The 24,863-nt window shown below is 40.6% G+C and overlaps 1 protein-coding gene across 1 annotated transcript; it reads right to left on the bottom strand.

Annotated features, from left to right (window-relative positions):
• Positions 1-5,497: 5,497 nt before the first annotated feature.
• On the bottom strand, positions 5,498-24,106 carry lss (lanosterol synthase (2,3-oxidosqualene-lanosterol cyclase)). Its single transcript, XM_063006213.1, has 22 exons — positions 24,041-24,106; positions 22,578-22,746; positions 20,905-21,043; positions 20,708-20,816; positions 20,239-20,360; positions 19,049-19,145; positions 18,809-18,944; positions 18,059-18,167; positions 17,864-17,982; positions 15,217-15,314; positions 15,089-15,116; positions 14,888-14,944; positions 14,242-14,313; positions 14,059-14,109; positions 12,718-12,867; positions 11,553-11,649; positions 9,574-9,679; positions 9,427-9,492; positions 7,872-7,961; positions 7,601-7,771; positions 5,945-6,023; positions 5,498-5,850 (listed from the first exon to the last, which is right to left on the bottom strand). Exons 1-22 carry the CDS (start codon positions 24,052-24,054, stop codon positions 5,719-5,721), a joined length of 2,211 nt encoding a protein of 736 aa, XP_062862283.1. The 5' UTR covers positions 24,055-24,106; the 3' UTR covers positions 5,498-5,718.
• Between the last annotated feature and the right edge of the window lie 757 nt (positions 24,107-24,863).

Raw genomic sequence — 24,863 nt, 5'->3', positions numbered from 1 at the left:
TGGCTTCGTAGTAAAAGAGTGCAGGTATTAGACTGGCCTGCCTGCAGTCCAGACCTGTCTCCCATTGAAAATGTGTGGCGCATAATGAAGCGCAAAATACGACAACGGAGACCCCGGACTGTTGAGCAACTGAAGTTGTACATCAAGCAAGAATGGGAAAGAATTCCACCTACATGCCCCTGTCCCAACTTCTTTGGAACGTGTTACAGGCATCACATTCAAAATGAGTGAATATTTGCAAAACACAATAAAGTTTATCTGTTTGAACATTAAATATCTTGTCTTTGTAGTGTATTCAATTGAATATGAGTTAAAAAGGATTTGCAAATCATCGTATTCTGTTTTTATTTATGTTTTACACAACGTCCCAACTTCATTGGAATTGGGTTGTATATACCTGATTTATTACACCTGGTAGCAAATGAACTGGTTAGAATTAGAAGGCCAAAATTAGAAGGGGTGTCCTAATACTTTTGTCCTTGTTATCAGTCTGGAAATATCACATCTATTTCTTAGGTTCTAGGACTAAAAGGCTCTAAAACAACCTGAAAACATTATAATAATCTGAGAACAAAGAAACTGTGACTGTTTTAGCCTCAGCTAGAGTTAGAGTACATGACTCCACAACATGCGATTAAGCAAAATAGCATTTGTGGAGGGGTAGCCAGGGGAAAACTTCTACTAACTGTGAGAGGCGTGGGTGGGTGTGCAAATAAAGTTTGCAAATCAAGCACCAGGATGATCCCGAATCATTTTGATATAAAGTTTTATGATCAGATAAGTAAAAAACATACTGACCAACTGTCACACATAGAAGTGGTACTGTTACAGTGTTAAGATCAGGAAAACGTACTGTTAAATGAACAATACACTGGAATCACAGCATTATTAGGAATACAAACTTATTAGGAATCAAACTTTTAGTTTAGTATTTGTTTAAATCACCCATCATTTTTAATAATTTAGAATTGATTTAGCACAACATGAAGGAATTTAGTTGGGGAGAGGGAGTACTCTGCTTTTTTCTACTTTGAGCCCCCGACACTGATGTTCTCGAGGGTAAAGATCAGAACATCAGTCTTCGTTATCGTATAAACCACCCAGTGTTGCTTTGGCAGCGTGTCTGGTCCTCTTCTTCATATTCTGGCAGAGAAAAGCAGGTTTTCATCCAGGATCTTTTTGTACCTTGCACCATCATTTCCCAACAGTCCTGAACAGACTACAAGTGCATTTTGTGGGGAAAAAAGTTACTGGTGGTCACTAAAGGTCCAATTTGTGCTGTTTAGCAGTGCGTCATCCGACTAACTCCACAGGAATATACACCGATCAGCCATAACATTAAAACCACCTCCTTGTTTCTACACTCACTGTCCATTTTATCAGCTCCACTTACCATATAGAAGCACTTTGTAGTTGAATACAATTACTGACTGTAGTCTATCTGTTCTCTACATACCTGCTTTCACCCTGTTCTTCAATGGTCAGGACCCACACAGGACCCCCACAGAGCAGGTATTATTTATAGGTGCAGGTGGTGGATGATTCTCAGCACTGCAGTGACACTGACATGGTGGTGGTGTGTTAGTGTGTGTTGTGCTGGTATGAGTGGATCAGACACAGCAGCGCTGCTGGGGTTTTTAAACACCGTGTCCACTCACTGTCCACTCTATTAGACACTCCTACCTAGTTGGTCCACCTTGTAGATGTAAAGTCAGAGACGATCGCTCATCTATTGCTGCTGTTTGAGTCGGTCATCTTCTAGACCTTCATCAGAGGTCACAGGACGCTGCCCACGGTGAGCTGTTGGCTGGATATTTTTGGTTGGTGGACTATTCTCAGTCCAGCAGTGACAGTGAGGTGTTTAAAAACTCCAGCAGCGCTGCTGTGTCTGATCCACTCATACCAGAACAACACACACTAACACACCACCACCATGTCAGTGTCACTGCAGTTCTGAGAATCATCCACCACCTAAATAATACCTACAGAACAGCATGAAAGGGGGCTAACAAAGCATGTAGGGGAAACAGATGAACTACAGTCAGTAATTGTAAAACTACAAAGTGCTTCTATATGGTAAGTGGAGCTGATAAAATGGACAGTGAGTTTTAATCGATGAACCTTGGACACGGTGCCAGTCTACTGCAAGGCACAGAATTAAATATTGACACTCACAACTTTTTAGGTATTTTAGGAATTTTAGGTAGCCAGTCCACCTACTGCATGTTTGAAAGGTGGAAAGAAACTAGAAACCATGGATAAAATGCACATTGTAGCAGGGAGAATATGCAGAATTCTTACAGAGCATGAAGTGTTTGCTAAATGTAAATAGACTTTCTAAACTGTCAGTTAAATGTACTGAAATTATCTAGATCAGCTGGTCCATCTTTTGTGTTTTTGGAAGGTAAAAAACAAAACAGAATACCCGTGGATCTTACTCATGGGAACACAGACATGCCAAATTTCTACACACACAGTGTGAAAATAAAGCTGGGTGTATCCATCCACCATGCCAACACATCTTTATCTGTACAAATGTACTGAAGTAGGAGTAAAAAGAATCTCAAATAATAATAAGAACTTCTCTTATAAAGGTCTGTGGGAGTAATTGTGCTAGACCATCTCTGTATTTTTTTATGTATTATTTTATGTGAATAAACTAATAAAATATGGAAATTAACCTGTAAATTACACACATTTCTCATGAGAAAATCTAAAAAGAACAAGGGTGTTTTTATGAGGCGCTGGCACTGGGTGCCATGAACTGGATGAGCTGCTGAAGGGAAAACGAACATAGTGTTTTATATTAAGACTTTGACTCCCAAATATATTAAAATAACATGAGCACATTGTTTATTACCCATAAATCAGATTGTTATTATCATAAGATGATAGCTCTTTAGCAAGAGGGAAGTAATGTAGGGGTAACTGAGAAGGTGATCAGAAGGTTGCTGGGTCAAGCCGCAGCACCGACAGGTTGAGGACCTAAATGCTTGCATTGTATTTGGTCACAATTGTAAGTTGCTTTTGATAAAAGTTTGTTTATTAGGATTTTAACGTCATGTTTTACACTTTGGTTCCATTCATGACAGGAACGGTAGTTACACATTACACAAGATTCATCAGGTCACAAGTTTTTAATGTCAAACACAGTCATGGACAATTTTGTATCTCCAATTCACCTCACTTGCACGTCTTTGGATTGTGGGAGGAAACCGGAGCACCCAGAGGAAAACCACACAGGCACGGGGAGAACATGCAAACTCCACACAGAAAGGACCCAGACCGCCCCACCTGGGGATCGAACCCAGGATCTTCTTGCTGTGAGGCAACAGTGCTACCCACCGAGCCACCATGCCGCCCTACTTAATGTTGTAAATATAAATGATGTGGTGTAGTAACGGCTTCCTAGGGGTCTTGATTTGATCACATTGTGTAAACAATTCGGTTTTATTATGTTCTTCAAATATTTCCACCTTACTTGCAACTGTATGAACGATTAAATATCCATCACTGCACCTTTATTATTTTTTTTCCTATTTTATTTATACATTTTCTTCCATTTTCTAGCAGAACTCTTTGTCACCCATGCACTCTGCACAGGCGCCTCTCTATCTACTAATCAGGGTCCTTACACAGCGTTCGAAGACCACGCCCACATAGTCCGGTCTGCTGCAGGCACTGCCAATTATGCCCGCTAGATGCCGCCCAGCGGACCAGTGGCAACTCCGAGTTTAGAACCAAGGAGTTTAGAATCTCGGTGCTGGTGTGCTGGAGGAATATCCCGCTGTGCCACCTGGGCGCCCATCACTGCACCTTTATATTGCTTACATGACCTTTATTTTAATGGAGATGTTCTTCGTCATCTTTGTGTATTGACAGTGGGGTGAAACGGTGGCGCAGCAAAGATTGTGGGCACCAAAGAGCAGCAGGATCCTGAGATTGTGGGTTCAAATAAAGTCATGCACTCTGTTTGACGAGTTTGGCATGTTCCGCCCAACATGTTCTCTTGGCTAACTTAGTTCTCTGTTAAATATGTGGTCCCTGTGAAGTACTGGTGCCATGTCCAGGGTGAATTCCTGCCTTCTTCCTAGTGTTTTCAGGTGGCACTAGGAACTTGATGAGGAGTTTGATGAGGGCCAGATTGTGATGCCTGGACGACTGGGTCAGAGCATCTCCAAAACTGCAGCTCTTGTGGGGTGTTCCCGGTGTGCAGTGGTCAGTATCTATCAAAAGTGGTCCAAGGAAGGAACAGTGGTAAATTGGCGAAGGGGTCATGGGCGGCCGAGGCTCATTGATGCACGTGTTGTCAGATCCGACAGACGAACTACTGTAGCTCAAACTGCTGAAGAAGTTCATGCTGGTTCTGATAGAAAGGTGTCAGAATACAAGTTGCATATGGGGCAGCAAAAGGGGGACCAACACAATATTAGGAAGGTGGTCATAATGTTATGCCCAATCGGTGTATTTGTAGGGATTAGGGCTCTGTCAAATATGTTTAAACAACACTGTTTTCTTTAAACAAGTTCACCCAGTTCAAACACACACACTCACACACACACTACAGTTTAAAGGGATTACACAATACTATAAATCATAAAACCAATCCCTTTAATCCAAAACCCAAATTATTGCCTTTAGTAATGCGTAACCCGGAGCAAAACTGCAACACTTTCTCTTTGGTTGTTTACTTTGTCTGTTACGCTGGAAGTGCTAGTCAGAACTGGTATTAAGGTCAGGATTTGGGCGTGTCTGGATCACGAGTTATGCCTCAAAAGCCAGCGGGAACCCTGTTTGTACATACCATGCAACACTGACCAAATACTAACAGCTTTCTAAATGGTACCACATCACACGGTTGTATATTTATGGGGGGTAGTTTTTGGAATGTATTTTAAATTTTTAACTCAACACAGAAAGAACCACGGCCACATAACCGGGGAATAAAATCCATGCCCTTCTGACTGGAAACAGCGCTACCCACTGCACCACTGTGCACAGTAAAATGTGTTTCAGGACATAAAACCACCTCCTTGTTTCTACACTCACTGTCCATTTTATCAGCTCCACTTACCATATAGAAGCACTTTGTAGTTCTACAATTACTGACTGTAGTCCATCTGTTTCTCTGCATGCTTTGTTAGCCCCCTTTCACCCTGTTCTTCAATGGTCAGGACACCCACAGGACCCCCACAGAGCAGGTATTATTTAGGTGAGAATAGTCCATCAACCAAAAAAATATCCAGCCAACAGCACCCCGTGGGCAGCGTCCTGTGACCACTGATGAAGGTCTAGAAGACGACCGACTCAAACAGCAGCAATAGATGAGCGATCGTCTCTGACTTTACATCTACAAGGTGGACCGACTAGGTAGGAGTGTCTAATAGAGTGGACAGTGAGTGGACACGGTATTTAAAAACTCCAGCAGCGCTGCTGTGTCTGATCCACTCATACCAAATATACTGTATTGCCTTACTTTTCAATAAAATTAAATTAATAAATGTAAATGTAGCGTAACACTGTTTATTGTACATTGTAAATATAGAAAAATAATAATTATTTATTAAAAATTACAGTTTAATTGAACATATTTACTAAACAGTCCAAATAAATCAATCACTACAATCATGACAAACCCAAACAGACAGGTCAGTCCTAATTTCATGTAATGAGACAGACAGGCTGTTAGATATTAATATTAATATAAATATTACTGCCTCACAGTTTCCTAGCTAGAGAGCTGGACGGGTAGAGGCGCGAGAAACGGCCAAGCGTCCAAACCGGAAACACGTTCCTATAGGAAGTGTAACTAATGGCACAGCTCTTGTTAAAGACCCCGGAGATGTTCTCCTGCAAAGGAAACCAAATTAATTATTATTTAAAACATTATATTTAAAACTGAACCAAAATTAAAACAATGGAAAAGCAATGTGTTTCCACTCACTTGTGGCCAGTCGCCATTGGGAAGCTGCTTGTCAATTAAAACCTGTATGCCACGCTCGATGACCGCTCGATCAGGGTACCTGCGGTATAAAGAAATGTTTACAAGTATATTAATGTACTGTAAATACACTTTATTACTGTACTTTCCATCATTTAAACTAAGTGCAGGTGGGATTTCTATATTCTATATTCTCAGCACCTGTAACAGCCACCGATGAGTTTATATTCTAATTTCGGCAACATCACACGATTCATTTATTCCTTATAATTTAGAGAAAGTGCCGATAAGTTTAGTCCATGTCACGGATCTAACCTCTGTGTGCTCCTGCTGGAGCTCCTGTGCACCTGACACCTTTTCAGGAGCACATGGTGGAAGAGTGTTTGTTTAGGTTGACAAGCCAACACCCCCTCACGGTGATTGGTCTCCGGCTAATTACCCCCAGCTGTACCTCATCTAAGTGAATTAGCTCATGGACATTTAAGAGAGGAGCTGGGATCCAGTCTCCGGAGACTATTCTGTTCTGGCTGTTAGGATTTGTTTGATTAGACTCGGTCTCCTTCCTTTTGCCTAGTTAGCTTTGTGTGTTTAGATTTAGAATTAGCATTAGCCTTAAGCTTAGCATAGGTCACATGTGTTTGTATCTGTGTCTTGTCTTGTGTATTCCCGTCTTGTCTTTTGTTATTATTAAATACTCTTTGTTAACATCTCTGCGTGTGTGTCCGCCCCTCTTGTCTTGTCATAGCTCATAGCGTTACAGTCCAGTTCATTTTCGGATTTTCAGATTTTACTCGTACTCTCAGACTTTTGCGTTGTTCTAGTGCAAACAAAAGAAATAAACATGTAAATACAAAAATATTTGTGAGTGCGACTATTGCAGGGGTGCCAATATTTCTGGCCATAACTACAGTTGATTGAAGCTAGTCTTATATGGGGCATTTTTACTTGGATATACACATTCATTTTTAAATAAGCGAAATAAAAAAAAGTATGTGTAGAATATATGGGAGCAGTTAAAAGAGAAATAAATAACTTAATAATTTGTTTGAATCTGAATCTGCAGTCTGAGATAATTAAATACAATGTCAACTCAGATTATTATGACCACTTTCGACGGCGGTGGCAGCGTTATGGTCTGGGAAATATTTTCGTGGCATTCTCTGGGCCCAAGCATCCATTTGGAGGACACTTTCAATCGATTTGGGTATGAATCCATCCTGATAGATCATGTACACCCATACATACACCCATACATGCTGATTGTCCTCCCTGGGTTGGATGGGATCTTCCAGCAACACAATGTAGCACGTCACATGGCTAGAAATGTCCGACATTGGTTGGAAGAGCATGACCAAGTACTACCCTGCCCCCCTAAATTCCCCAAACTTGAACCCAATTGAGCATCTGTGGGAGCAACTGCAGTCAGCATGGCTCCAGATACCTGTGAGAACCTACCAGGACCTTACTGAGTCTAGCTGCTGTCTGTGCTGCACACGCCGCTCACTCTGGATATTAGTCGGTGGTTATAATAATGTGACTCGACAGTGTATAAAAACAGTTTAAGGGGATTGATCTTTTTTAAAGCACTATATTTGATAGGACACCAAAAAAGTGCTGGGGTGAATGCACGGTCCATGCTGACCACACGGTGTTTATTACCTGACAGCCATTAGACCCAGGAGAGCCCAGCATGTGTTGTGTATCTGGGAGTTTTTGCTCTGTACGTAGCACCGCTGCTCACACGATTCAAAATCTTCACCCCAGCCTCCATCCTCCATCTGCTTAGAGAGCAGAAACGTACAGGCTCGCTTCACCTCAGAACACACCAGCCTGAAACACGGAGAACATGCACAACTCAACCACTGAATGATTAATTATATTACTGTAGAGCAAATGATAAATTCAAATGCTGTATAAGTTCAAATCATACTTGTCACTGCCATCCTGAAAGATATGACCCATGCAGGCAAACGCTTCCAGTCCAAACCACACTCCATAAGTAAAGCAGACCCCCCATGACCTGCAAAACAAAGCATAAAAGCTTATAATATACAATATTTACTGTAAAGCCTACTGCTCTAGTACTATACTGTCCTCATACTGCATCATTATGTACTTACATAACAAATATAAATAAATACAATATTTCTACCCCAAAATACTTTTATAGTTTTAAGATGGGGCGACACGGTGGCTAAGTGGGTAGCACTGTCGCCTCACAACAAGAAAGGTCCTGGGTTCGATCCCCAGACTGGGTGGTCCGGGTCCTTTCTGTGCGGAGTTTGCATGTTCTCCCCGTGTCTGCGTGCCCCCCCCGATTGAATAAGTGGTTAAGAAAGTGAGTGAGGTTTATGATGTGTTGTGTAACAGCCTGTTTTTCGATAAAACAATCATGTGAGGTTTTGTCCACAGAAAGACGTTGTGTAAACGCCTCAGATCATCTGGTCACGCAGTCCAAAAATAGCACGTGCTTCTGCATTCTGAGCCATTTACAGTTATGTTAAGCTTTATTTTAATCTCCAGCCCTTTGACCGATTGGGTGGTGTTGATATACAGAACTGACATTGTGCTTTAATACAGTTGGGCAAAAAATATATTGGAGCTGTAAACAAACATGGCTTCAGTTTTAAAAGTGGTGGTAAAAACACACCTGCATGAATGGCAGGCAAAACAGGCAGATTTTTTGGTAAAAGTACAATAACTTTCATTGTTGACACACAGCAGATTTGAACCCATTTCTGACTTATCTGGAAAGCCTGTAACATGGTTTACAGTCAGAGCTGCTGGATATGATTCAGATGTTGTTTATTTTGGTGGATACCAGTACAACATTCCAACTTTTGGCACGAAACACGTCTATCTAGTTACCGAAATGACAGTCAGCCTAGTTGTGGCATTGTTTTATCTACTTAGCTGTGCTGCTGTTAATTCAAACTGGTTATTTTCTTTCATTAGTTTCATCACAGTTGTTTGGGTGGCGGAGCAGTAAATTACGTTAGCCGTCGTCAGGGTTTGAATCCCCAGTGATGCTATCGGCATATAAGACGTCTACATAGAGACAGGCCAAGTCTGAGGGGGCGATGGCCGAGACCTCACGATAGATTGGTGTCCTGATTGGGGTGTTCTGCATCGCGCCCAGTGGTTCTGGGAAAACCAGATCCGCTATGACCCTGACCCATACAAAGAAGTGGTAATATAACATTTAAAAGAGTACGATATCAACAATAGAGCCAGTCTAATTCATGTGCAGCTTGCCTAGTACATGGAAATGTTGCTGTTTTTATGTATTATGTATTAATGAACTTTACTGAGCTACTTTACTGGCTACATTACTGAGATACCATTCGTACCACACCTTATTACATCCTTATTATTATGTGATGAGTTAAACTTGGTGTATTAGAAGTAAAAAAACATTGTAGACAGTGGTACTTCACCCCTTTAAACTGGCAAAGAAACAGTACTGTTTGAAGCACACAGCTTACCCTTCCCATGAGCCATCAGGTCTTTGTGTCCGTCTGCAGTAATCAAGCCCCTGCTGAAGTGTTTTCCTGCAACGACACATCAGAGCTCACGTCACCGAGGAGCATTAACGTGAGCAGCGTTTTGTAAGAGGAGGACTGACGAGCTACCTGATCTCCTGAGCTCGATGTGAAGGATAAACCTGATGGAAGTGCTGCAGAGCCTGCATCACAGCTGACGTGCACTCCACATACGTGTAGTCAATCATAATATCACCTACAACAAGAAAAAATAAATAAAGTAAATACACTAGCTAGCACACCAACGCAGAGATTCTAAACTCGAATGGGCGCCATCTGTTAACTGTGTTGAACAGTCATCACTGAATTAAAGGGTTTATTTACACATTATGATATGGAAAAACTCTGAGGGTTAGATCGCTACGCCTTTCCAGGATTCCAATCCCAGGCTGGGCTCACATATACAAAAGGCCAGTTCGAATCTCTGCTCTGGTACCGGTTGGCTGGGTGCCATCTAGCGGGCATAATTGACAGTGCCTGCAGCAGACACTAATTGGCCACTGTGTCTGCTGGGGCGGGATGCCGGACTATGTGTGTGGGGTCTTCAAACACTCTGCAAGGACCCTGATTAGCAGATAGAGACGTCTGTACAAAGTGCATATAATCAGGAATTCCCAGCTGCGGAAGACAAATTGACTACACTAAATCGGATGAAAAATTGGAGAAAATGCATAAATAAATAGAAAAAAAAGAGCTGGCCTGCAGGCTGGCCAGTCTAGCACTTGCACTCTGTGTCTATGAAGTGATTCTGTTGTAGTGCATGCAGAATAAGGCCTGGCATTGTCTGGCTGAACTAATCATGGACTTCCCAGGAAATTATGTCACCTCTCACTGTCTGTCATTCCTAAATACATGCTGAAATCTGGACCCATCTGACCACAGCACGTGTTTCCACCATCGTTCATTCTTTCTTTCAGAGCTCAGGCCCAGAGAACCCAGCTCCTAAAACTGGTTAAAGCCATAACCCATCTATGTCTGCAGCCTTTGGTGGATCCTTCTTTCATACCCGATCATGATTCCCTCTTTACAATTCACCTGCTTATTGTGAAATGTTTAAAAATTGTGTGACTTGAACATTCTATAAAATTTGTACTTTTACAGTGGTACCTTGATTGGTTACTTGATTGGTTGGTTCTGGGAGTGGTGTTGAGTTTTAAAGGCGTTGAGTTTCAAGGTATTTTTTCCCATAAGGATGTATGGGAAACCTGTTAATGCGTCGATGGTCTCGTGGAACTGCAGATATTTTAGACTAATGTAAAATAATGAGGTTGTTTTCGACACGTATACACTAAAAAAAACACAAATATAATATAAAACACTGAAATACAATTAAAAACAATTAAAAATAAATAACTGTTGCACAAAGCTTAACGTGACATTACTAAAACGAGCGAGGAAATTCATTAGTGGAGAGAACTTATGAGCAGTAATAATTAGTGTTTATATGTCAGAATTTTAATACAGTAAGTCACGTCAAGCTTTTTTTTTTAACGATAAGCGTTTTAGACAAAAAAAAAAAGCTGATTCTCACAATTTCTCAGAAGCTCGAGCTGTAACACAAGTTTAAAAGTGAAACAGGGAGGAAAATCCAGAAAAACACAGATACATGTGGAGCTGTAACACTGGATTTGACACACAAATGCAGATTCATCTCATATTCACGCTGAACAAAGCGGCTGTTCATTGTTAATTTGAAATTAAATAAATCAAATAAAACAAATTAAATAAATAAATTAAATAAAGTAAAAAAAAAAAAAAAAAAGATGAACATGTTGAGTTTAAGGGAAATGTTAAGTCTAAGGGTACAAATTTCTTGACGAAGGGCGCTGAGTTTTAAAGATTTTGAGTTAAGTGGACGTTGAGTTACAAGGTACCACTTTATTAACAAACCCCTGATTCTTCTTTATTGCATTTTACAAAATCTCTCAACTTTTCTGTAAATGTGGTTGTATTTACTTATCAAATACGCATTCTAAATGCATAAATACACTAGAATTATAATACTATAATGCTATATTGCTTTGTTGGAAGGTCACAAACTATTTGGCTTTCTGAAAGTAGGTGCTTACCGAACACTTCTGATGGGTTGAGCAGCTCTAGCAGTTTTCCTCCACGTTTGGTCTCATACGTCGCAAAGCCACCATCACTGTTTCTCATGCTCAAAAGCTAAAAAGAAAGAAAGCAAAAAACAACAGCAAATAACTCAATATTTTATCCCATATTTCACATAAACCTATAAACCTATAACCTATAATGTACTGAAAATGGGTTGAGCTTAAAATTCTAGGTAGACTTTAGACTTGAGACCTAATCCAATCCCTGGGTAAGAAGTAGCCGGGCTTCTGAATAAAACCCTCTGAAGAATGTTTGACAAATATAATCAGTCTGATATCTGTGTTGAACAGTCATCGTTGCATTAAAAGGTTTATTTACACATTATGATATGGAAAAACTGAGGGTTAGATCACTACGCCTTTCCAGGATTCCAATCCGAGGCTGGGCTCACAAATACAAAAGGCGAAGGCACCCAGGTTCGAATATCTGCTCTGCTGCCGGTCGGCTGGGCGCCATCTAGCGGGCATAATTGACAGTACCTGCACCAGATAAAATTGGCCACCGAGTCTGCTGCATGGGAAAAGACCAGACTAAGTGGGTGGGGACTTCAAAAACGCTGTGCAAGGACCCTGGTTAGCAGACCGAGGCACCTTTAAGAAGTGGATGAGCCTCATGAGCAAATCCACTGACTCGTGGGCAAAAAAGAAGGGATTGAGGGACTGTGCACGCGGCAAAGGGGGCGTGGGGAAGGCAAATATACCCTCCTCGAGGCATCTGTGAAAAAGTGGATGAGCCTCATGTTTGAATACAACAAGGCATGGGCAAAAAAGAAGGGTTTGAGGGACTGTGAATGCATCGAGGGGGTGTGAAGCAGGCAAATATACACTCTTCAAACGCAATTTGGATCCACAGCAGCGGAAGACTAATTGCCTATGCTAATCGGGAGAATAAGGGAGAACATGCATAGATAAATATAAAAAATAACAAAAGGTGCATGCTATTTGAGCATAACCACTGGGAGGGGCACATATCAGTGCCGGTTTCAAGCCCAGGTAATCAGGAGGGTCGTGTAATTGATTTGTTACACCTCTTTATAAATTCTATAATTACAGGGGGTGTCCCAAAACTTCTGTCCACACAGTGTATAAAGCATGTCGTGGTGTTATCTTACGGCCGTACCACATTGACCGCATCGAAGAGTCTTTGTGAGGGGATGTGATCTGTGATGAAGCTGCACTGCTCCTGCAGCAACATCACCGACTTCAGGCCTTCTGCTGTGCAGTCAGCTACGATCCAGCCACAGTCCCTCGTGCTGAACGGAAATCCTCCCTGATTCAGACACACACACACACACACACACACACACACAGCAAATCAAACAGTTAACCTGCAGTTCCTGTACAAACTCCAGTAAACACAAACAGTGGTTCTTAAAGTTTTAGACCAAGTACTACTTCTGATTAAACCTTAGTATCAATTAAAATCCTCCTGAATAAACACACAAATAACTCAAACACAAGTCTGTATGTGCACTTAGGCATTTATATAAATTATTTTGTGTCTGTTTTGCATCTGCATTGTGATCTTGGTTCTTCATTCATCTTGAAACAAGTAAATCACACACACAACATTACATTTCATTACATTTAGCATTTCATTTCCATCCATCATTTTATCCTGGTCAGGGTCGCAGCAGATCCAGTTTTAGCAGAAAACACTGGGTGCAAAACGTGAATACCCCAAACAGGGTGCCAATCCTCGGAGGATCTTGGCCATTCCCACCTTCTCAGACATAGCCAATCATGTCTGTGGCACCACTGAGATTCGAACCCGGATCCCAGCAGTGGTGGGCCAGCGTTACAGAGCGCTGCCTACCTGAGCGTGAGTAAAAAGTAAATATTTGTTTTGTAATGTAGTAAGAATAAGCACTAATACTGCAGTACAGTAACGTCCGCACTATATGACCCAAAGTATTTGAACACCCCCTCCGAGTCATTGAGTTCATGTGTTCAGTCACACCCATTGCCAAAAGGTGTATGAAATCAATTAAATAAATGAATTAATGCTTATAACTTTGCGCTAACAGTTTAAAGAAGACATTTTCTGTTCTGCCATGACTGTACACAACACAAGGTCCATAAGTAAGAAACACTAGTGGCCTGCACACAGCCTTAACCTCAACAACAGTGAACCTGGATTTCTTGTCCACCATTATTGCCTGACGTTAAAAATGCTCTTTTGACTCAATGGACATCTTTTAAAAACCTTATAGCCATAAAGAGGGGGAGCAACTCCATATTAATGCTCATGGTTCTAAAATGGAATGTCCAACAAGCTCATGGCCAGGTGTCCACATACTTTTGGCCATATAGTGTATTTTATTACTTTCAGCCTGTGTTTGGGTAGTAAAGTTGTCTGGTCATCTGGTATGTAATGTACAGCAGCTCACACACACACACACACACACACACACACACACACACACACACACACACACACACACACACACACACATACTACCTTGTTCATTTGTCTGTAGTACTTCTCATAATCAGGAGGATTCTCTTTAACCTGTCAAAATAAAACACTGGTAAGTATTTATCAGTTGTAAATTAAAGTTAAAAATGAAACATCAGATTAAGTTAATGTTACTGCTGTTTTACTGGCATGATGAGTGATCTCGGTGATCTGTGCTGCTCTCACCTGAGTTAGATTAAGAAACTGGTGCGCCTTTAGCAAGCACTGCTTAAATCTGGGTTCATTGTGGGCATCTGCCTACACAATGAAGGTGATTTTTTATTAAAAATACAACATATTATTTTCTTTTAAACATATACACTGTTAAGTCACATTATTACGACCACTTCCTACTTTCGAAGGCTGTGGCAGCGTTATGGTCAGGGGAATGATTTTATGCCATTCTCTGGGCCCAAGCATCCATGTGGTTGTATTGTATATATCACTCTCAACCGATTTGGGTATGAATCCATCCTTGCAGGTCACGCACACCCATACAAGCTGATTATCTTCCCTAACATGTCACAAGGCTAGAAGAGCATGACCAAGACTTCCAAGTACTACCCTGCCTCGCTAATTCCCCAGACTTGAACCCAATTCAGCACCTGTGGGAGCACCTCAATGGTCGTGTTGGGCCTGTAACAACCTACCAGGACCTTACTGAGTCACTCCCAGCCCGTCTAGCTGCTGGTTACTCTGGATATTAGCCGGTGGTCATAATAATGTGACTTGACAGTGTATGTTCTTTATTTGTGTGTAACAGTATTTAACGATGAAACAATAACTCTGTCATAAACAATGGACCAGGATTAACCAAATAATGACTAAATACCTCAAGAAATGCTTGTACTGCGAAGGCAGTGTCCCATAGCTGAGATCCATTAGTGCCCTGTGCAAATGCATAAAGAAAACATTTAAAATTAAAATTTTCCCAACAGTGAATATAAATGTTCTCCCAAAACATTAAGACATTATTAGTAGAGAGATCACTGACATAGCCAAACACTATGCACATTATAAAGCACAGACCAACCTGCATCTTCATGCCATCAAGACCTAACCTAAGAAAAAGAACAACTCATTACATCTTTGTTAACATACTACTACTTGTAAAATAGAAAAGCAAGTTTAAAAACCCAAATGATCTTCTTTGACACTAACCAGAGGTAATCAGAGATGCTCGCCACATGCTCCTGGAAGACTGCAGATGTTGGTCCATCAACATGCCAGCGCACCAACATATTAATGGTTTTCGAGATCTGAGTTGGGGTTTGTTAATAAAGTTATAAACAATCTTATAGTTACAAATAATGTTGCTTTATTTTTCCAAACCAAGTCCTAAACTTTATCAAAAAAGAGAGAAAGAGATAACAAGGTCCTGTGATATATTAAATAAGGTGCTAATTTAGGAGATACACCTACAGTCCCCCACAAAATTAGTGACACTCCTGATCAAAATGAGTAAATAATCTTTTGGTAAAGTAACTTAAATTCACATTGAAGTAAATATTATTAACAAACCACACAGTGCCATAATCTCGGCAGTCCTGCATTCAGTACTTTGCACTACATCCCTTTGCCAATATAACTGCACTTAGTCTTCTCCTATAACATTGTATACAATTGGAGAATATGCTTGGAGAGCAGAAAATTTGAGACCAGTCCTGTTTACAAACCATCCAGCATTTCAGGTCATCCATCGAGCACTCTCCTCTTTTTTTTTTTTCTTCTATCCACGATTTTCCTGGCAACACAATGGGGGCTGCCATGACACCCCCATATTTCCGTTTGCCTGTTTTTCGTTTCCGGTCGCGTTAGATTTGCTGTAGTACTAACTACAACATTATTAAACTACTTTTGGTAAGGACTACATGGTTCAAATATGAGCTCGGGCTCGACGTGTGTCGCTCTCGGGTGCCACAACAACTCAAAGAAATTGAAGCTGTTATTGGAAAGTTCGTGCTTTGAACACCAGCGGATTTGTAAACATTGTCCGTGCGCTGCGCCTTACGCTTTACATTCCATAATAATATAATCATAATCATATTAATTATATCAATAATATAATATTTATTAATTAAATAATAATAAAAGATTTATAATATCGTATAATGCAGTTTCACTTTGTATAGTCCAAAATTTTAGAGAGCGTTGCAGAAATTGGACAAATAACATTTAAATCCGGACACCCAGACAGACACGGCTTGTGCAAGTGAATACTGAACGGGTGTAAATACCCTGTTTGTTGTTCCCAGTTCATTGTTTTAGTAAATTAAACAACGCAACGCGTTTTATTCTGTCCCTTCAGCTCCCCTTTCCTGCTTTACATCCACTCATGAACCAATATAAGTATACACTGTTGTAGAAGTAAAAACAATCAACAAATCAGTCGTGATACATTGTTTATTATTTCCAGTGTTTCACAGCTATTAGAATGTTCCTCGGCTCATCCCTCCCTACCTTCCACAACTTCCCTAACCCTGCAATGCACGAGTAACCCACCGTCTCGACTACTCCACTTTCCCTCAGCATTACCCACGCCTGATGTTTACCTTCAGCAATTCCTACGCATGTAAGCCTCTGTGCTTTTATAGTTCTGTAGCTCCTCACCGTATACAGCTTCGGAAAAGACGAAATGGTTCACTATATCAATATAGCTAACCTCATGTCATCTACCCACTCTGTAAGCGTGGAAGGGTGGAGCACTGTCAGAACACGGTCATCACAGCTTCTTAAAATGTCCTTACTGTCGAGTGCTAGGAATTAAGAAAGGACTCGGTTTTAACTCAAACAAAACTGCTTTATTGTTCGGAGTATCAGCTTGCAGAGACACGGAACATGCGAGTGAGCAGGGTGCGTTCCAACAACACACCGAGAGGAGGGAATAAGGGTACACAGTGCACTCGTCTAACAAAATGCATAAATAGACAGTCGCTCTACACTTACTATTCAACCACCGAGCATTTTTGGCCATGTTTGTTAAAAAAAACCAGTTACGAATGACCACTACTTCTGTCGTTCAGAACGTAAACACTGTAACCGGAAGTCAAAAACCGGCTTCAGCTACGAATCACGGGAAAGGTCAAAGTTCAGGAAAATCGTGGATAGGGTTTATACCAAAGGACTGAGATGCCCACAAGTGTAGATCATGTGATCATTATGTGACTATGTAGATCTACTGATGTTGACCTCCACTCGGACTGAGGAGAGCCGTGACTAACACACATCCCCTCCGACACGTGTGCATTAGCCGACTGAATCTTTTTAATTGCACGAGGCGAATTCATATGCGGATTAGCTTTGTGTGCAGGGAGCCACACCCTGATCCTCATTATCCCTCGGCAAGCCGATCGTTGTTCGTGTAGGCGCCCAGCCTGCTGGATGGCAGAGCTGAGTTTTAAAACGACGAGTTCGAGATGTCAGCTCTGGAGTGCTAGCGTGTTTTACCGCTGCGCCACTCGAGCGCCCCTCAGTCAAGAGCTTCCTTCCTGAACGCACCTCTGTCCTATTTTCAGTGGTGCTTGGATTACAGCTGAGCATTCGGATGAACGTCCCTTTGGAATAAGTTGACAGTTTGGATTTTCTTCCTGACCCTGGCAACAAGACAACTGTTCCATGTACTTAGTATGGTTCATTTTGCACAGATGATAGTGGGACCTCAAGCTGCTTAGAAATGGGTTTAAGCTTCCTGACTTGTTATTAGGTGCGTTCTGCTTTCTGAGATCTGTACGAAGCTCCACAGACTTTCCACTTTCACACTCACATTCATACGAGTACATTTACACCGATTCATACAGTAGTAACTTACCGGGCCGATACTGATGCACTTTGTGAAGCGATCGTCTGCTTTGATGTGATCATAAAGTTCTTGGATGGCTTTCTCTCTCAGTGCAGTACTGTGGTGAGTCTCATACAGATTTAAAATGTCTATAAAACACAAATAATTAGAACACTTAAAAACATAGAAGAGTAATTAAATAAGTAAATAAATAAATAGACTTACAGTAGGCCGTATCGAGCAGACTGCTGTGGGGGGTGTACATGTCCGAGGGAGCGACGTTATTTCTTTGAGCCGGCCAGTTAATGGTGGAATAATCCTGCACATACAGTTCCTGTAACAGAAAATCCCACATAAAGTTGTTTGTTTTGTCTATTACAGTAACAGATTTATGAATAAATCACCATCATGATAAATGTGTAGTGTAGTTGCATATTTATTTATTGCATGTGTATGTACCTGTCATGTACAATGTGACTAGGAAACAGACTCATGCGCTTATTTTGGGGTCCCTGAGACCACTGAGCCTCTTTAACAGCTACAAAAATGTATTTAGTCCTTTTTCATCAGTGTGATGTTCCTGACTGTTCCTAATTTTATGGAAATTGTAAATAAACAATATTTTAAATTGATATTGTGATCCAAACACTCCTCTAAGTTATTTTTGGGGGTCTCAGAGCTCATATACATAATTAAAACAATACATGTTATTAGTCTCTGTCTGGTGTTGAGAGTACAGATACACATACACATATAACTGGTTTATTTCTCTCTGGTTCATTTTAAATTAAAATTTGATTGTACCCACACAACACTGGGGTCTCTGGGACCCCAAAGAACAAGGCAGTAAAGTCAGTGTCAACAGAACACAATGGTTAAACAATGAAATACTACGTGCACAAAAACCTGTTTTTGATCCTTAGCCAGTATAGTGCAGCTCTAGCTCTCTCTACTGGTGTGGATCTGGAAGTGTACCTGTCTCAGGCTGAGCACCAGTGAATCCTCCAGTGCAGACAGTCTAACAGCGTAGCAGTAGCTCATTGGAAGGTAGACCTGCCTGCAGTGGCACCACAGGGTGGACGGATGTGCTGGCATCCAGGTCGGAAAGAGCCTGAATGATTTAAAGATTTAAAGATTAAGAGTTTTAAATGTATCGGACAAAGTGTCAACAAGACTAAAGAACAGAGGACGTTAATAAATGTAATAATTTGATACCACATCTCTGGAACAAGAGTGTTCATCCCCTCCCAGCTATACACGTTCAGAATGGCCAGCCAGAACTTCCCCCAGGATGGTATACCTGCTGCACCTCCTGCAGAAACATCACGACTTGTGAACGAACAGGTGAATTTGCAAATCACCACAGAATATTTATATCAGAACAAACATGCGAGTCGGCCAGAAATGATTTACAATTTATACAATTATATTCGCTTATACACTGATCAGTCAAAAGAAAAATTACGACCCCCACAAAATCTGTTTTTAACAGTTAGTGTCATGGTCAGAAGTATAAATTAAATATTTAAATGTATATTTTAAATAGTAGTTACTCGTAGCACACTTGTTTAATGTTATCAACATGGCCAGGCATAAAAATCTAAGTGACTTTGATAAGTCCAAATCATTATGGACACACGACTGGTTCTGAAAAAGCAATAAATCTATTCAAGTCTGTCTTTGTGTGTGGTTTTGGTTGTTAGATAAAACCCTTATTCATTTTAACATACCTTTAACATTTAATAAGAATTATTTATTAAGACATGACCACATTAAGAAAAGCTAAATTAGATAAACACGATCAGATCAGAAATTTCTACAGCTATACACATTTCATTTAGTTCTGTTGCAACATGCTGTTTATTTACAAGGCAGCTGTAGCGTAGTGGTTAAGGTACTGGACTAGTAATCGAAAGGTTGATGGTTCAAGCCCCACCACTGCCAGGTTGCCACTGTTGGGCCCTTTAGCAAGGCCCTTAACCCTCAATTGCTTAGACAATATACTGTCACAGTACTGTAAGTCACTTTAGATAAAAGCGTCTGCTAAATGACGTAAATGTAAATATATTTATTAAGATTTTAACGTCATGTTTTACACACGTCATGTCAAACACAGTCATGGACAATTTTGCATCTCCAGTTGGCCTGACTGCACGTCTTTGGACTCTGGGAGGAAACTGGAACTATGTAAAAATCAAACCCGGGACCTTCTTGCTGTGAGGTGACAGTGCTACCGACCGAACCACAGTGCCGCCCACATGCTGTTTAAAAAGGTGCAAATAATTTCCTTATAAATAATAATAATTAGTCCTAATAAAACTGCAGCTAAATCAAGCATATCAGTCCCCAATGACCTTAAATAAAAGCTGCAGGATACTGGAGGGATACTGGAGTTAAGGTCTGACCTTTGCTGTGTAAGTTGTTTCTTGCCCGGACCAGATCTGAATCATCAGGATCAACTCCCAGGATCCTCAGCGTGACGTAACTGAGCGCTGTGCCAAATACAGTCGACTTATCTTCAATATGCCTGAAAATGTGTCATTACCACACTTTATTAGACAAACTGATCAAGTTTAACAGTTATTAATCAGCATAACAGAAATATCCAAAAGATATTATTTAAACACACTAAGATTACAATATGTAAAAAGGTTTACATACGTATAAAACTGTTCAACAAAAATAATTAATACTTAGTACAGAGGATGTGAGTAACAATAAGCCTTAAAATATAATAGTACAGTAATCTGATCATGTCAATAATAATGAGCCTGATGATTGCAAGTACAGTATATGAAACTGTGTGACAATTCTAACTATTGGTTGCATTAAATTCATATATAACTTAAATTAGTAATTGTAGTTTAAACTTACAGACCCCAGCCTCCATCCGGCAGCTGCACAGAACGCAAGTACCTTACCATCTCCTTCTTCCAGGCCTCTGGCAGAGAGATTTGTGCAATATGGCAGGTTATAAGAAGACCTGAAAGAACAAACAGAACATATTAGATATTTCCACAGGACATGTACGACTGTAATTGTCCATGACATTTATAAAAACTGTGCTTAACCTGGCAGCAGGAAAAGTGGTCCACCATAGTCCCCCGCCCAGTGACCGTCTTCGGCCTGGAGACGAACATAAAACTCCATTCCCTTCAGAACGGCCTCAACTGTGGACTGAGCAGCAGCGGAGGCAGGAGCGAACTCACTCTGAGAGGACAGAAAACAACGACTAATAAGTTAAATGTTAAACACTTGTGTGTCTTTAGTTCACAAAAGAAATGCAATACAGCAAATTATAGATACACTACTGTCAATTTCATGTGTATTCTAAACCTAAGCTGGGTTTGTAACTTGAAAAGTTGTTTGGTTTTTTTGACTTTGTTTTGGTAAAAACAAATAAAAACATTTATATTTAAAGACATTTCTTAAAAAGAGACTTTATTGTCTTCATCAAGCAGTGGGAAATCTCAACTTCCAAGAAGCAATGGTACATCAGCAAAAAGGGAAGGAAAAATTTGGAAGGTAATATATTGTGGCATCAGGGGTCTTCAAAAAGTTTCTGCACTTTTATATTTTGGTTATAAGCGATGAGGGTGGGAGGAGGAGTAATCGATCGTGTCTGAAAGACGCTTACAGTCTGGATTTAGCTCCATCTGATTTCCAACTTTTTGGACACTCAAAGAAGCTTTAAAGGGAAGAAGATTTTCATGTGATGATGATGTGAAAGCAGTGCTGCATCAGTGGCTACGAGCTCAACCAGAAACATTTTTTGCATTAAAAAATTGGTACGACGCTGGAAAAATGCATCAGAAGATGACGATGTAGAAAAGTGTATTTGTTTTTAAGATTCTTAATAAATAAAGTGCAGCAGGCCGCTCAGGTGGCGCAGCGGTAAAAACACACGCTGGAACCAGAGCAGGGATCTCGAATACATCGTATCGAATCTCAGCTCTGCCTGCCGGCTAAGGCTGAGCGGCCACATGAACAACGATTGGCCTGTTGTTCAGCTATGGGTGGGACTAAGCCGGATGGGGTCTCTCTCTCATCACTAATACAATTACGACTCTGCTGGCTGATTGATGACGCCTGCACAAAGACAGGAAAAGAGTACTGTCAGGGTATGTCTCTCCATACACAGTGCTGAGCTGCACTGCACTCGTCAAAGTGTAGGAGATAAGATGCATACGGCTGCTGCCCACGTGTCGGAGTTAGCTTCGGTCTCCTCAATCAGAGCAAGGATTGGCATTAGTGGAGACAATTGCTTAGACTGTATACTGTATCTGTAATGTAAGTCGCTTTGGAAAGGCGTCTGCTAAATCCTGAAAATGTAAATGTAGTTATTTACACTAAAGAAATTCCCTTTAAACCATGTGATGTACTTATATTACCATGAAAATAATATATACAAGAAAAATGTGAATAATATATTATTATATATTGCACTTTTTGTATTGCACTATAGACATGTAAGTGTAGATATGAGTGATATGTTACATGTTGTTGTAAGCCCTGTGGTAGCCCTGATGGCTGCGGGAATGAAGGACCTGCAGTAGTGCTCCTTCTTACTTAGGGGGTGGAGGAGTCTGGTGCTGAAGGAGCTTGTTAGGAGCCCTACAGACTCGTGTAGTGGATGGTAGGTGTTGTGCAAGATGGATAACAGCTTGGCTATCACCCTTCTTTCTCCCACCTCCTCTACAGATTTGACAGGACATAATAGACTAATAGATATTGCACTGTGTACCGTCTCCAGTCCCAGAGAGTGAGCTTCTAGCATGTTCAGCTTCCTCTCATGTGAATCTTCATCTGTCAGGTACCTCCATGACTGCCTGCCCTCTACATTACTGAGTCTCCAGCGGGTCAGGTCTGTCACCGCTTCAGTCTTATACGGACCCCCTCTCCTCCGCACACACCTGGGAATCAAGTGTATTTACAAAACAGCATTAAATATGTTTAAATCACAGTATAATGTCGACTAGCAAAGCCTCGTAACAACAAGTTTATAAGAACATGCAAGAGGAATAATCACATATTAGAAAATGCTGCTATGATGGTTTAAATCAGCACAGTCATACTTTCATGCGTCCTAATCTTTTACACTTAGCTATCTCATTTGGGAAGATGGAGTGTGGGAATTTGTGCCCACTCAGTTTTCAAGAACGGATTTTAGACTAGAGAGCCTGGTCCTACAGCCCAGTATGTTCACTTGGCTCACAAGATGCAGGGTTACTTATAGTTCCAAGAATGAAAAAGATCACGGCTAGTGGACGAGCATTTTCTTACAAAGCTCCACAACTTTGGAATAATCTTCCTGCCTCTGTTCAGGATTCGGACACGTCTCGATGTTTAAGTCTAGACTGAAAACATATTTATTTACTCAGGCTTTTGAATAGTTTTTTTCCAGACTAGGGGTGTGTGGCTCCCGTCCTGGAGATCTGGGGTCTGGGTTTACCCAGGTTAAGGAATGAAGTCGAGACTGCCGTGCCAACAATGCTGCTCCTGCCAGATGTGACGGAAACCTGGCGCGTTTGCACCAAGAATGTCAAGAACTCACTACAGACTTTATCACAGACTGAACTGAATAATAACTGAATTATTTTTTACTAGTTATAACTATCATTATAGTTTATTTTAATTTGTGTGTGTATGATATTGTGTAAATCCTATTTATTTAAATTATCCTCCAGGCCACCCAAGAAGGATGGGGGTCCCTGCTGAGTCTGGTTCCTCTCCAGGTTTTTCCTTGCCACTGTCGCCCTCGGCTTGCTCAGGAGGGGTTTTTGGTCTGTTGGTCCTGGATTCTGTAAAGTTGCTTTGAGACGATGTCTATTGTAAAAAGCGCTATATAAATAAAGTTGACTTGACTTGGTTCGCAGTAGACATTACAATTAATACTGTGCATTCTATAAATCTGTGCATTTTCATGTTACTTTAAACCAAATTAATAAAAATATGTCTTTATAGACGTTGCTTTTTGCACCACATGGGTACATTTATCCTGGAAGAGAAAAGGACCTTCCCCAAACTGTTGTCACAAAAAGGGAATGTCTTTTATGTCAATAATTCATACACCTGTTGCATATTATCTAATTATAAAGCAAGTGAAATATATGCATGAATATATACGGATATAATTAATATAAATTGAATATAATAAATGAATATTGTTAATTGTTTTGTAGATAAACTAAAAACATAAATACTCACGTTCCTTCAGTCATGTCTGAACTCCAGGATTAAAACTCTACCTGAAAGAAACAACTACATCAACTCAAAACTTCATCTCACGTTGAATCTGCTCCCTTTCGCAAACTGGTGACGGGAAATGTAGTTCTTTACTGCTAAACATCGTATACAAGTATAGCAGCGCACCACAAACAGTAAACTACATTTCCCGTCATGCTCAGCGGTGCCTTCCGAGCAAGCTGCTGCATGGAGAGATATGACCATAGAACACATTAACCAATCACAATCCAGAAAGGTGGAGAAATGGGCGTGGCTTAATGTAATGTTAGTCGCAGCTCCTCCTGTCCTGTGTTGATTCTGTGAGGATCTGGATCATTTCTGTTATCCGTTTTATTTGGTAAATATACAATATTTAGGAATATGAAGTGTGAGAATTTGTGCCCACTCAGTTTTTAGGAATGGGTTGTAGACTAGAAAGCCTGGTTCACAGTAGACGTTCCAATTAATACTGTGCATTCCATAAATCTGTGCATGTTCATGTTCCTTCAAACCAAACTTTTAAAATGTGCCTTCATGGACCTTCCTTATATCCTGGAAGGAATAATTATTTATTTTATTTAACCTTTATTTAGCCAGGCAAGTCATTAAGAACAGAATTTTGCATATAGATAGATAGATAATAGATAGATTGATTGCTGATCCCTTGACAGATTTATTTATGATTTTATTTGATATCTCTTTTCCATTATGTACCATAAATGGGAAAACAAAGATTTGACAACTATTGTTTTTTGTTAGTTTACATGCTTTCTGTGCATATACCTACTTAAAAGGGCGGCACGGT

Source organism: Trichomycterus rosablanca, chromosome 12 (assembly GCF_030014385.1).
Source record: "Trichomycterus rosablanca isolate fTriRos1 chromosome 12, fTriRos1.hap1, whole genome shotgun sequence".
Lineage (NCBI taxonomy): Eukaryota > Metazoa > Chordata > Actinopteri > Siluriformes > Trichomycteridae > Trichomycterus > Trichomycterus rosablanca.
The sequence above is the reverse complement of the archived record's forward strand: the minus strand, read 5'-3'. Positions and strand labels throughout refer to the sequence as shown.